General features: G+C 42.2%; 1 protein-coding gene across 2 annotated transcripts in view; it reads right to left on the bottom strand.

The window, feature by feature from the left end:
• The window catches only part of LOC147701139 (sialic acid-binding Ig-like lectin 13), a 291587-nt gene that overhangs the window by 97410 nt on the left and 180016 nt on the right, over positions 1 to 14161 (bottom strand). For both annotated transcript variants that reach the window (XM_086929907.1, XM_086929906.1), the window contains exon 4: positions 6275 to 6580. In XM_086929907.1, coding sequence (XP_086786033.1) covers positions 6275 to 6580 — 306 coding nt within the window. The remainder of the gene's footprint in view (positions 1 to 6274; positions 6581 to 14161) is intronic.

The raw sequence follows: 14161 nt of genomic DNA on the forward strand, positions 1-14161 counted from the left end.
TTGAAATTGGATATATTTGGTTCTCTGTAATATCCTAAAAGTGGTTCAGTAATCTATTCCCGGACACGGGACACGAAGATGTCTGAGGCAATAATCCAATACCTGAAATGCACCCCACAAATAGTAAGGCATCACCCGAGTAGTGCACATTTGATGCATAGCACCTCAATCCCAAGAAATATCAGTCAAAGTGGCAAGCAGCATTCACCATCATTAAACCTGTCCATGTAATCCTTCTTATATTTTTACACCACCCTAACACGCAGAATGCTGGCAAAGCACCATTATCCCAAAAGGTACCGGTGTCAAAGTTGTACACAATAACGTCAATAACACCCAGTGGCATATGACGATCAGCAAATGCTGATACGAACTTGGTACAATAAGTTAACCATAATTTGCACATAATCACTGCAAATGTCAAGCAGCCCTTCAGGCACCCTAACACATAGTCTATTCTCTATTTCAAGCATTCTCCTCCAATAAACTGGACCGTTTTATTTTTCATATTTTCACTACCCAACAATCAGAATGCTTGCACTGTCTCCCATTTAGACGCAATTTGTACACAATCCTGTCAATACACTTAGCTGCATACAACAATCGGCATATGCAGATAGAAACTTACTATATTATTTGCACATAATCATTTTAAATGTCAAAAAGCCCTTGGGGCACGCCCTTGCATTTTGAGGCATAGGCTGTCCTCGACTCCTAGTGACCACGCCCCACGTGATGACGCTAACACGCCCCGCGTGATGACACGATCACATGTACACCGGGATGAATCCCAGGCCAAGGCAGGCAACAGGTATTAGCAGAGGGCAGTGGACCTTGTTGAAGTAAGTGGAGCGCCCGAGCTCACATACCGGGAAGCACGATACACTGAAAACCGCATCCGGGAACTTACCTAGTAACCCTTTACTTTCTAAAATCATCGTGTGACTACAGGCACTCTGCCCTTGTGAGATTCATGTTTTCTATGGCTAATCTGCCATAGGGAGTATTATCCAACAATTTCTGAAGCCATACATCATGCCGCAAAATAGCTGCTGTGGACATTTTCACTGTAGCACTTCAACCCAATAATAAACCACGATGCACGCATGGGTGTAAAATGTTGTCACCACCCAATAGATTGACTAAGGATCAAATCTGACACTGCTTGTGGCACACATGAGTGTATGAATTTCTCAAGTTTAAACAACCATATGTTTTATGTATCTGTGCTTGTGTTTTGTCTCACTTCCTTTGCAGATCACATCATAATCTAAGTATTAATAGGAGGAAACAACTGGTCTCCCTCCACTTTTTTAACTGCACCTTAGCGCGTGTGAAGACTTAACCTTGACCGATGTATACACTTTTTCACACTGGTCCTGAAAAAGTCAGCACAATACATAGACTGGCTGAAACATGTAGTCCTACCCTTAGGATATTTGAGTCCAAACCTAAAGCTCTACGCATCTCTTATTTTTAACCCTGTCATTGGCCCCACTATTAAAATTAATTTATAAAATAGACCCTATAGATAGTTTTACCACCACATTCACTGCACCACACTACTAAAAAAAAACACCATCCGCTGTAATTCAGGCGTCGCAGCACACCCAGAGTGCACTCGGATACCTTGGGTGGGACCTGATGATGAAGCATGCCACCAACAATGTTGGTGGGTGAGGGTATCCTTAAGAAACCTACTGGTTTCCACAAACACAACCTTGAGACTTCAAACTATGACCCAGTTCTTTTTGATTGCATTTATTCATATATGGGAAATGAACTAGCTCCTCTTGACTCTTCCTCTCTCTATTTTTGATTTGCATTTATTTTAGATTAACCTTTCCAATACCCTGCCATACACCTGCATGTGAGATGATTACGTTAGTGTCAAAGAAGAACGTATTGACAAAATCAAAAGGTCATCTTTTAGCATATGAGATCGTCAAGCTGTATCAATGCTTGTTATTTTTTTGTTGTTATGGTCTAATGCATCATTTTACTAGGATGCAAGAACAGTATAAGGCACAAGTTTCCATCGCCTTAGACTTACATTGGGCCCTTTTGTCTTCTTTAAATTAAAATAAATAACTTGATTTTAATACTGTCTGTGGCCCAACATCATAACAGGAAGAAATGTTGTCTCTCTGGTACTTTAGAACTTTCTCTCACCTGTACATTTGGAACACCTACCTGATTGGCCAGTTAGTCCTTGCTGGAGATGAAGATTATACACAATGAGGCTCATTCACTGTAACATTTTTCAGTAGTCCAGAAGTACTCTTTCGCAAACTCGTTTATGCTATTTGTGAGTTTGCCCATAAAATATCCCAAATGAGAATAAAAGTAGATGAATATTCATAGAAAAAAGTACAAACTGATAGAAAGGGCAGTGCTTTCTTTACCCCGATTCACAAAGTCATATAAGAATACGTAAAAGAGATCTCCTGTAGTACTGATTCCAGTACCCATCAGTTATTTTTTCAATCAGCCATTATATTTACTGAGTCCAAGTTCATGCCATATGTACATGTGATTGACTACAAATGTATAGGAAAAAAACGTTCATTTTTTTCAGAAAGTTTATCCTGACATCAACAGTAGGTGGGGAGAGGGGTGGAGGCTTTCTGACAAACACATTATTTTACAACCAGAACTGACTTTTTCGCTTCTGTGCTTAGCTAGGTAGGTACTGGCCAGATACTGGCAAGAACTCCTCAGTGAAAAGAATGTACGAAGTATGTTCGAAGGGCAAGCCTATTAACTACAGAGGTGTGAAACCAACATCAGCATACAGGCCTCGGGTCGGTTCAATGCCATTGTGTGAGGACATTCACATAGGATACCTTATCATTCTTTGTTCTAAGTGACGAATGTTCACTGAGTTGAGTTTTCTGCAGTCCTGCAGTGGTCACAGTGAAAGCCCTGATACCATCATCACAGCCTTCCCCTGACTGGATTCTGCATTTAGTTCCATTCCACTCATACTTTGGACATGAAAGAGTTCATGTCCTCTCTTTTCTTGTACTCCTTCTGTTTTCCTTTGCTTTGCTTTTGTTTTATTGTGTCCCTTGTTCTCAGATTCCTCTTCTTAGACGCAGCACAAGAACGAGCAACCTGAGCTGGAAGTGTTTTTTAAAGAAGGTGCTCTTTCTTAGAAGGATTACTGTTTCCCTTTTCAGTGCTTGCAGGCACTTCTTCTTACCCCATCTTTACTGGCTGTATTCGGTAAATGCTTCACGTTTGTTGATCTTACAGTGTTTTGAGTTCGATCATTCAAGACCTCTTATATATACTTTAGTATATATATACTGTAGTATATACCTGAGTATATACTTATATGTTTATGTAGTTTGTGGGCCCTGGAGATCAGCCCTAAAAATTGTCTGCTTCCGCTTAGGCACTTTCTTTTCTGTTCAACTGCATCTATATAACTGTCTTAATAGAAAATGACCAGCAGAGGACAGTAAAATACCAGAATTGCTTTCTGCTGAGGGACTGTTTTTTTTTTCTGTTTAACTTTCTTCATAGAAAACGACCAGCAGAGGTTAGTAAAATACCAGATTCACTTTAGCAATCTCTTGATTCCAGCCTATAGAAATTGTCTTATACGAACACCAGTTGACAATATTATTTTTTTCAAATCTAGGAGCAGATTTACAAGCCCCTTGTGCTGCCAGTACATTTCTTTTTTTGATGCACTGGCAGCACAAAACACTGCCCCATATTTAAAAGGCTTTTTTGGGTAGTAATAAATACTTATTACTAAGTGCCTTGTATATCGTTATTAGTGAGATAAATAATGGACGTATATATCCGACTTTTTAACATATGCATGCAGATTTAGTGCATACAACCATGGCACAGTCAAAAAGCTAACCCCGCCCCTTTTTGCACCGTAGCACCTCCCTAAACTCCGCCCACTGCTCCTTTTGGTGAGAACCTGCACTTATTTTTTCCATTTAAAGCACTGCACGCAACACCCATGGAACGATACACATTTACAGATTGTACAACAAATCGTCAATCTAGAAATTTGTGTGAATGCTACTCCTACCCAGGGGAGGTGTAGGGAGGTGCAATGAGGAGAAATTGAATAATTTCTCCTAGTTTTTGTTTCCTGTTTCGATGTGTCCTGCATTTTACAGTACACATTAAAAAAATTACCTCTGATGATTGTTTTTGTTCAGGAAGGATTCCCTTCCTGTATATGAACAATGTTTGTGCAGCACACATATAAGTTGAAAAACGTAATTTCAGATTGTTTTTGTTCAGGAAGGTGCCCATTCCTGAACAAATACTATCTCCCCACGACGCAGGCATACTTTCACCAAGGTGCAAGGGTGCCTGCGCCGGGTCATGCAGCAGTTTGTACCCCAGCGCAGGGGGAAGCACAGAGATGCAACATATTGTTGTAAATATGTTACATCGCTGTGCTTTCCAAACTAACACAGCGCGGTGCAGCAAAATGACTTGATGCACTGTGCTGCGTTGGTTCATTGCAAATCTACCCCCTTGTATTTTCAGTGATATGACCACCGAAGGCCCTGATTTTATATTAAAAACAGAGCTTTGGACTATACTATTTCCAGCTGAAAGGCAATATTTCTCTCCATGTGTTCCCATACCTGGCATGTCATGCAGTTTAGTGCTTACTTTCCCTCCATGTTAAAGAACATTAGTTTTTTCAGCACCCAGGCTGTGCTGCAGAGCTAAATACATTTAAGGTCTCAAAGGCGAGACCGAATGCATTAAAAATGCTTTTTTTTCCATGTTCATTGTTCTTCTTCCGTCGTTCGCAAAACACGGGGCATATTTACAAGCCCCATGCGCCGCCGGTGCACAACGTTGTGTGACGCAACAGGGGGGCAGCCTGCTAAGGGATATTTACAAGCACAGGTAAAGTCAGCCTGCGTGACTTAACCTGTGCTTGTAAATATCACCCCTGTTCACGCAACACTTTGCGTGTTAGGGAAGGGACGTGGGTGTTGCTGTGGGTGTTCCCACACAACACCCATGTCCAATCTTTGCAACTTCTTGAAAGTTGACCTGCAGGTACATAAGGAGAATTTTCCTAAAAAAGGAGGTTTCGTTTTTTTCCTGCAAACTCTACTTTTCCAGTAGTAGTGAAGTAGTGTGGCTCACTGGTTAGAGGCGGCAGACCCGAGAGCAGAGGACGGCCCGGGACCAGGGTTCGATTCCCGGCGCGGCAGGTTTCTGGACCAGGGTCAGCGGACTCGATAATTCTCTCACCTCGGTGCCCACTCTGATCAGCGATCACACTCGGCAACTCTGGGCATTAGCTTGTCTCATCTTCACTAACGGCCCCACCAGACCGCCGGGGATGCCTGGTCTCACCCTGGAGATACCCATTAAGGGACCATCTCTCAGGGAAGCCAGGAAGGGTTTCGCAGCGGTCGAAGCGCCTTGGGACCCTACGGGTAAGTAGTGCGCTATATAAATGCCTATACATTTACATTTACAACTTTAGGAATGATGAGGCATATCATCAACGGACGCCGATAAATAACGCAAAGCGTACTTAGAGCTTTTTTATTTATCGTTGTCTATCTCTGGAATGTATTGCCCTGGTAGCAAGCTATTAACAACGCGTTTCTCCAGGGCGAAAAAAAATCCAGTAATATGGGGGAAATCGCAGTTTTGCAAGGAACATCACAGGCAATAACCTTGCTGATACCACCCTGGGGTCGTATCAGCATAATCCATCCCCAGTGTTAGAAAAAGGTAAGTCTGCATTTTAGCAGACGTTAGTATTTGGCAAAAACAGCGCTTTTCTCCAAAAACTAAAGTCTGCTTAAATGCTGGGGCAGCCTTGTAAAAATCGCGATGAGCACATCAGCGATATTTGAAAGGTTGTACTGACCAGTGACGCCCACTTTGCATCTCATTAGAGATGTAAAGCGAGGCGTCGGGTGAAAGGGTGCTAAGATGAGCTAATGCATGTTAGCACCCACTTGTAAATAGGGCGAACAGATTATCTCCGCTTTTTTGGCTTTTAAAGCCACAAAAGCAGAGATAATGCCCTTGTTAATATGCCCCGATGAGTTTTAAACGTGTTTCTCTGACACTGATAGAAGTCTTGTTCAGGCACTTAGCACAACCCTAGAATCACGATTTTGTTTTTTGCCACTAAAGCCTGACACTAATGTACGATTTGATATAACAGAAGGAAATCATGAACCTCTTCATATATTGATCACTTTGATAAGCCATGAGATCGTTATTCTGTGCAATGGTTAAAGGCTGTACTTACGTTTAACAGTCAGAGAGACGCTGCTTGTAGTGTATTTATTCACCGCGGGAAAGTATGCGGTGCAGGACAGACGTTTATTGTTATGCTCCATCGCAGCTCTGAAAGTGATAGTAGATGTGGAGGTTCTGGTGCCGTCCAGATAATAAGTATCATAAGATGACTTATTGTATTTAAACTCTGGATCTGGGCTCCAGGTAATCCTGGAGGCGGTGCCGGAGCATCTTCCGGGCGCCGTGCACTTCACAGTCACTATTTCACCCTCAATCACTTGATCAGGAAGAGAGATTTCTGGCGGGTCCTGAAGAACTAGGGGATAGAAATCAAAATGCACAACATTATTTTTGATATAAAAGGGATCGTCTGGGTAGCATCAGTTATAAAGCAACTCGACGATGCCAACATGTCTGATTTATTGTATAAGGGTCGTTTTTTGTTGTCATGGTTGCATTGTAGGTGTATATGCTGAAAACAGTCAACACACGGCCAGAAAGTCGTGTAAATCCAGGTCATACACTGAGATGCCAACACACACATGAAAGAGACTCCCTTGGAGTAGCCGTTGCGCTATATAAGACTCATATATAACATAACAGAGAGCACACCGGGTCACCAGGGTGGATGGGTGAATAAATAAATATTGCGGATGGAAGGACGGCTGTGTGAGTGCAGTGATAAATGACTCAGAGTACAAATCATAGTCAGTGCATGGATGAATATGTAAATGTGGACTGACCGAAAAGAGTACTGGAGGAAAGAAAGTGAAAGCACCTTTTAGCTACACCTAAAACTGTATGTGTAAGACATGTGGTTATTAGTTGTGATGAATGTGAGTCCTTCACAAGTAGTACATTGACAATTATCTCTTTACTGAAAACCAATTACCCTTCTGTAGCACTTAACTCTTCAGGGTAGCAAAGCAGAGCAGTCAAATGCCTACTCAGGGGAGGTGGTATCTGCTGGTAATCCCAATTCCCTGGATCACACAAACCTCAATAAATTATTGTCCAGTGAGTGCTTTTTATTTAAAAAGGGCAATGTATTTTTATTACTGTTAATTATATATAGGTACCTTAATATAGGCACAGGTAACATTGCAACCTTTCACCTATATCATTTCCTACATTACACACATAACGGTTTACAGGGTCTGACCTTTTACCCAGATTCAACACTGCATTCAGAACGCAGGTTTTCCCTGTGTTCGAATCTCGTACCTTATGCATGAGGTATCTTGGAAGCACAGCAGAACTACCATCTCATGTATAATTTCTCTGTATATAATTCAGGTACGATTTCAGCCTTTAGGCGGACACAGTAACTCAGCAAGGTAGGACCCCTGGAGGGACCTATGAGTATATATACAACACATGTAGCTTAGAAAGACAAAGGAGTTTGTTTTTGCTTTTCACGGACAGTATGCGATTACACAGGCTCTTGCCATCTAAACATTGACTCCTGAGCGATTCCAAATTTTCGCTGGAGTTCCATTCCGAGTTTTGCTTGTGCCTGTGCCTGAGCGTGCAAGCGTGCAGGTTGCAGCAGCGACCGCTGCAGGAGTTTCCCGGTTTCCCCATTTTCTGTTTCGCGACTGGGTGAGCTGCAACTGTGCCGCAATTGTGGGGACTTAGAGGCAGCCTGAGCGGGTAGTGCAGAAGACAGGCTCCCTGCGCTCCCACAACCTCACTTGTCACTTGCACGCAATCCTCTGCAGACGCTGGTTGACGGCCGCCTCCAGCAGCAGCAGCCACAGAGGACAACGGCGGCCCTACATGACGAGGTAAAGTGACAACGCAGTTGCTGGGAGGCCCATATGATGGAGCCTCGGTTATGCCTGTCTGCCCCTCTCAGTGGAACAGTCTGGACTGGGCTGGGTCTGGGTCAGCTGGCATGCCTCCAGCTCTCCTTTTCTTTGATCATTTCTTTGACCACACTGGGTTGGACACTTGCCTGGGCGACTCCCTTGGGCATTGCCTTGACTCCCCCTGATATGTTGACTTGCTACCATGTCAAATTGTCACATTGTCACATGGATAGTGCCCCTTCCTCCAACTACTAGCCCCCATAGACTGCCCCGTGGAGAGAGGGGCAAAGGAGTATCAGCAGAGACACTGCTACAAACAGGTTACAACCAGGATTAGCCCTTCACTTTGACCCCTCAACCTGCTTTGGAAATCACCACCTGGGAAATTACTGAAGGACACCTGAAGGGGAGCTCAGACACAATCAAGGCACAATAAAATAAGGGCAATCAGGCCAAATCAGGCAGCTCTAATGCCCTCGCCTGAGGCCCAGTCTACTCGGAGAAATCGCTACCTCCAGAGAGCAGCCAAGGGCACAATCTATGAGGTATCAAGGAGGGCATTTCCTTTTCTCCAAGGATGGACGTCCTCTCACAGAGCATTCCACCAATAGCGAGCTAACACTCTTGAAAAATGGAAGGACCAAAAATCTAAGATACGCAGCTCAACACAAAAAACATCTAAATTAGCGGAAGCGCTGATGACAACTCAAGAAGGATTATGTACATCCCTCTGCCTCAGTGGTGTGCCCAACCTTAGCCTCAATCAGACAAACCAACCAACCTTGGAAACCCCGGTAGCTACTAAATCCACCAATGATGGAGCCTATGTAACCCCATTCACACTCACATACTTATCTGTTGTCAAGGCTCGCATGGATAGTAAAAGGGCCAGCTATACTAGTAGCAAAGCCCTTCAAAAATGAAAAAAACTTCTATAACTGACTTCTTCTTCAAACAAAAACCCTCAGCTTACCCAGCTAGCCCATCTGGACAACTCAGACTCAATTAAGGTAAAAGAACCCAATGGAGGCCCAGCAGTTACCACGCCCCCGCTGTCGGTTTAATCCCTGTCATAACTCCGTCTCCCACAACAAATAGTACGCACAACCAGGCACAACCACACATATTAAATAGCACAGTTATTGATATATCTTCTGGAAGCCCCTCGGATATTCTGTTGGCGGACATTGAATTAACAACTAGCACGACAAAGAAAGACCCAGGAGTCGAAAAGGGGATTTGCCTCCCAATACTGAAGGATAGCCTGGAGAAGGCACCACCTCATCTTAAACTAAACTGTATAACCACGGCTGTATAGGTTCACAGCTCCATGGAAATAGGTGCAGGAGTTACAGGACAACAGGCTATTGCAGGCTGCAGCCTACGACCAACTGAACAAGCAGCTTACGAAATTTTTAAAGGCGGCCAAAGGGGCACTAACGCTGGTCAGGAACCGCCTGGGGTGTGTTAAAAAGACATTGTCAGGTAAGGTTTCGAAGCTGTATTCAGTTTAAGAGGATAAGCCACCAACTCCTGCTGCCGGCCTGCCGTTACTCCAGAGCAAACTGTGCAACAGAATGCATCCATGGAGATAGAATGAAACAAGCGTATGCAGCACATTTCAAAAGATCACAACACATCCCCTTTACAGAGGAAACAAAAAGAAGGGAGGAAGAAACAAAAAATAACAAAGAGAACCATGAAGATAATTCATAAAACAAGTTGTACAATTATTACGAAACATTGTAAGTTCAAATATAATTATACACAAAGGAAATTAATGTGTTAGGTGAAAGAATAAGGACATTTCATAATCCTCACACCTTTTCGGAAGACAATGTGTTCTAGGAGGGTAAGATGAAGAGTCTCGATTGGGAAGTGCATCAAAGTAGGTGAAACATCTGGACATGATGGAAACATAGATTTGTCACCTTCAAACTTCACCAAAGGAGAGATACTTCATTTACCACCATTATGTACAGTGACATTTTTGTATACTGCAACAATAACAAATTGTCCCATGCAATCAGTGGCTCCTTTCCTGTGCCAGCGTGGTCTCTTGACAAGTACGCATTCTCCAACTTCCCATTTTACAACCTTAATAGATTTTTTAAATTCAAATCTTTGTTGATACGAGTCCTGACACGATTTGAACTTGCCATTCACCTCCTCCTCACTTAAAACAGGACCTTCAATAGAAGGTAACCAGTTTGGATTGAGCTTAGATGAAGCAACCCAGCTTAGATGCAAAACACAGTTAAAAGTGGTGCAATGAGCCCACCACGTGTCCGTCAAAATTCCTTTCAAGGGAAGTCTCGACACAACAGCTCTCTGCACACATGCCATGACTACTCTATTCATGCTTTCTGCCAATCCATTGGCTTGAGGCAAATACAGAGCAGTTCTCTGATGCACTATGCCATACTCATTCAAAAATTCATGCATTTCCTGTGAAACAAACTGGAGACCATTCTCTGTGACAATGTACTTGGGAACTTCTTCAGTGGCAAATTTGTTTTTAAGAAAATCAACCACTGCTCTTGTACTCACCGAACGAACACAACTGGTAGAGACCCATTTGGATAAATAATCCACTAAAAGAATCACAAACCTGTCTCCGGGCCATAATAGTTCAAAAGGACCCATTATATCTAATCCCAATTTAACCCATGGTTCCTTGGGAACATCAACAGGAGAAAGTGGAGGATTGTTGATGACTCGGGACTTATCACAAGAGCCACACTCATAGCACTCCTTAACCACTTTCTCAACTTGTCCATCCATTCTTGGCCACCAATACCTTTTCTCGCAAACAAGACTTAGTAAGACCTCTTCCTAAATGTCCTTCATGGGCCAAATTAATTAGCTTAGATATAAGACCTTCAGTAGGAATTACTCTTTCTCCACGCATGAGTTGTCCATGCAGGTGATATTTCCAACACGGCGATGTCGGGTGAGTAAACTGGGTCGTTATATAGGATGATAGGCAGTTGAAAATGAAAATAAATAAAACGTTTCTCCGTGACACAGGGATTATACTTGTGTGGCACTCTTCATTCCAGAGTGCCTTAATAACAACGGATGTACCCGCCCGTTGTTGTATTTATATTCATTTTCACCTGCCTATGATCCTATCTAACGACCCAGTTTACTCACCCAACAACGCCGGGTTGGAAATATCACCGGCTAACCGAAACTTACATTTGTTACCGCCTACAGCCCTGAAGAGTCCCGAGCCAAGTAGCTCGCTTGACGAAATACGTGTCTGCTGGTTATGTGTTTTTTTTTGTCTTGATGTCACCCTTCCAGAACAGGAGGGCTAAATACATCTTAAAAGGTTAGACCTATTCTTGTCCACCTTGTCTTATTACTCGGGATTCACGTTGCTTGTTCGTTGCACAAAGAAAGAAAAAACCTATATGATTAACTGACTATTACGTGTGCACTGGAATTGTGTCTATACTTTAGTTATCAGGGCAACCTTCAATAACAAAACGTGTTAAATTAGGAAACAAAGGATCTTCTAGCCTAGAATTCTCCCATTCACTTTCTGGAATGGCAGATTTCTTTATCCAAGCAACACTGATAGCATCATTGTCAAGAGAATTTCCAGTGTATTCAACACGTAATCTTGACAAACAATCTGCCACCTTGGTAGCTGTGCCAGGAAGATACTCCACAGAAAAGTTATACTCTTCAAGGTCTTCAATCCAGCGCTTTAGTCTCTGAGTGAGTCGTTCACTTTCCATAGAATAGAACACTTGAACCAAGGTCCGATGATCATATCTTACTAAGAAAGGAATGCCCCACAAATAAAACTTAAAGTGTTTGATACCCCACACTATGGCTAGAGCTTCTCTTTCAATGCAAGAGTACTGTTGTTCAGGTTTTTTCAAAGCCCTTGAGACAAATGATACAACTTTCTCTTCTCCACACTCCACTTGAGAGAGCACAGCCCCAAGACGACTCGAACTGGCATCAGTTGTGAGAATTGTTTTCTTCTTGGAGTCAAAATGACCAATAGTTGGCATTTTTCCAATAGATTGTTTGATAATATTGAAAGAAAAAGCACATTTCGAGGACAAAGCAAAATGTACTCCTTTTCTTAATAGGACTCTGATAAGTTCAACAATGGAGGCACAACCTTCGACAAATTTAGAATAGAATTCCGCAAGGCCCATAATGGACCTGATTTGTTCTTTATCTGTTAGGGTAGAAGCATCAACAATACATTTTGCTAAGTCTAGTTTTGGTTGAATGCCCTCCCCTGATATCACATGCCCCAAATATGTTACAGACGACACACCAATTTTACATTTAATACGATTGACAGTTAAGCTAATTGTCAGCCAGTTTATGAAGGGTGCATCTCAAGGTTGCAACATGTTCAATATTATCCTCACCATAAATTAAAATGTTATCCTGAAAAAACATGACATTGGGAATTTCCTTTAAAATTAGTTTCATGATTCACTGAAAGCAAGCAGCCACTCAGGCTAATCCGAATGGCACTCTGATCAATCGGAAAGCCCCTAGTGGTGTGAAAAAAGAGGTGAGGTGTCTGGAATCCGGATGGAGGGGAACTTGATGGTACGCTGAAGATAAATCTAAGACACCAAAAATATTTGCACCTTCAAACATGGTCATCGATTCAGAGATATTAGGAAGTGGTTGACGATCTACCCATATCCATTTATTCAGGCTTCTCAAGTCAACACATATCCTAATACTCGTTCCTCCATCCTTAGGGGCCAAAACCACAGGGGCCAACCCTTCCGAGGACTCAATTTCCTCAATGATATTGTGAGAAACTAATCTTTTGAGTTCACACTTGAGAGGTTCCAACATCATATTGAGAACCTTCCTGACCTTATGTACTCTCTCCTTAAGTATAATTTGGTGCTCACAATTTTTAAGGAGACCCAAATTATCAGAAAAAAACTTGGGGAAATTCATCAAAGAACTTGTTAGAAGATAAATTGTGATCCACTAACATGACCTGTTCCAACGGACAGTGTGCATTAGGGTTCAGGATTATGCCCAAGTCTCTTTGGTGCCTCCATTCTAGGAGGTTGTCGCCCCGTTTTGCCACGTACATTTTCCCAATTGTCTCTCTTCCTTTAAAATGGATTTTCAAAATGACATAACCAATTACATCTATGTGTGAACCTCCATAACTTACAGGGTTAATATCAGGAGGAATAAGTTCAAGATCAGGAGAAGTTTTGTCCCAAATTTCATTTCCAATCATAGTAAATGGGGAACCCCAAATCAGCCAAAATGACAAACAATTTATCCCCAATCACAATACCACATTCTGGCATATGAATGTGCTCAGCATCTACAGCACCATCATTTTGTACACTTAGTATTGTCGTTTTGGTTGAAACACTTGTACCAACATTCTCATTCAAGACATCAACAGTGCGTACTCTTCCTCCAGACTTACATACTCTTGTGTATTGGCCTTTGATTCCACATTTAAGGCAAGTGGTATTCCTAGCATAACATTGGGGATAATTGGATGGATGATTGTTACTACCACATCTGTAACATTTCATTTTTGAGAAGTTTGAATATGTCTTAGGTCTAGGACCATGGACAACTTTAGAAACGTTATCTATGAACTTGTGAGGATGACCAGGACATGGTTCTTTTCGGGTCACTTCATGAATGCCACTTGGTGTAGGAGTGTCATCCGAAATGGTTTTTTGAGCTTTCATTTCTTTGACCCAGCCAAAGGTGTTTTCTATTCCTTGGACAATAGCTACAGCTTCTTTGAGAGATGGATTTTTAGAGGGAAAGTTTTTCTTGCACTCTGGAGTTGTTAGTGCATCTAACAAGCTGGTCACAAATCAATGAGTCAGTTAAGTCACCAAATTTGCAAGTATGAGCCAGAGTTTTGAGTGATGCTGCATAGTTGCCCACTTTTTCATTTTGTTCTTGGACTCTCATGAAAAATTCATGTCTTTCTAAAACAACGTTGATGCACGGTCCAAAATGTTTTTCTAACATTTTCAGGAACATATCAAACACATCCGAAGGTTCGCTACTAACTTCACTAATGGGAATTACGTCAATGCTTA

This window comes from Lissotriton vulgaris, chromosome 7 (genome assembly GCF_964263255.1).
Source record: "Lissotriton vulgaris chromosome 7, aLisVul1.2, whole genome shotgun sequence".
Taxonomy (NCBI): domain Eukaryota; kingdom Metazoa; phylum Chordata; class Amphibia; order Caudata; family Salamandridae; genus Lissotriton; species Lissotriton vulgaris.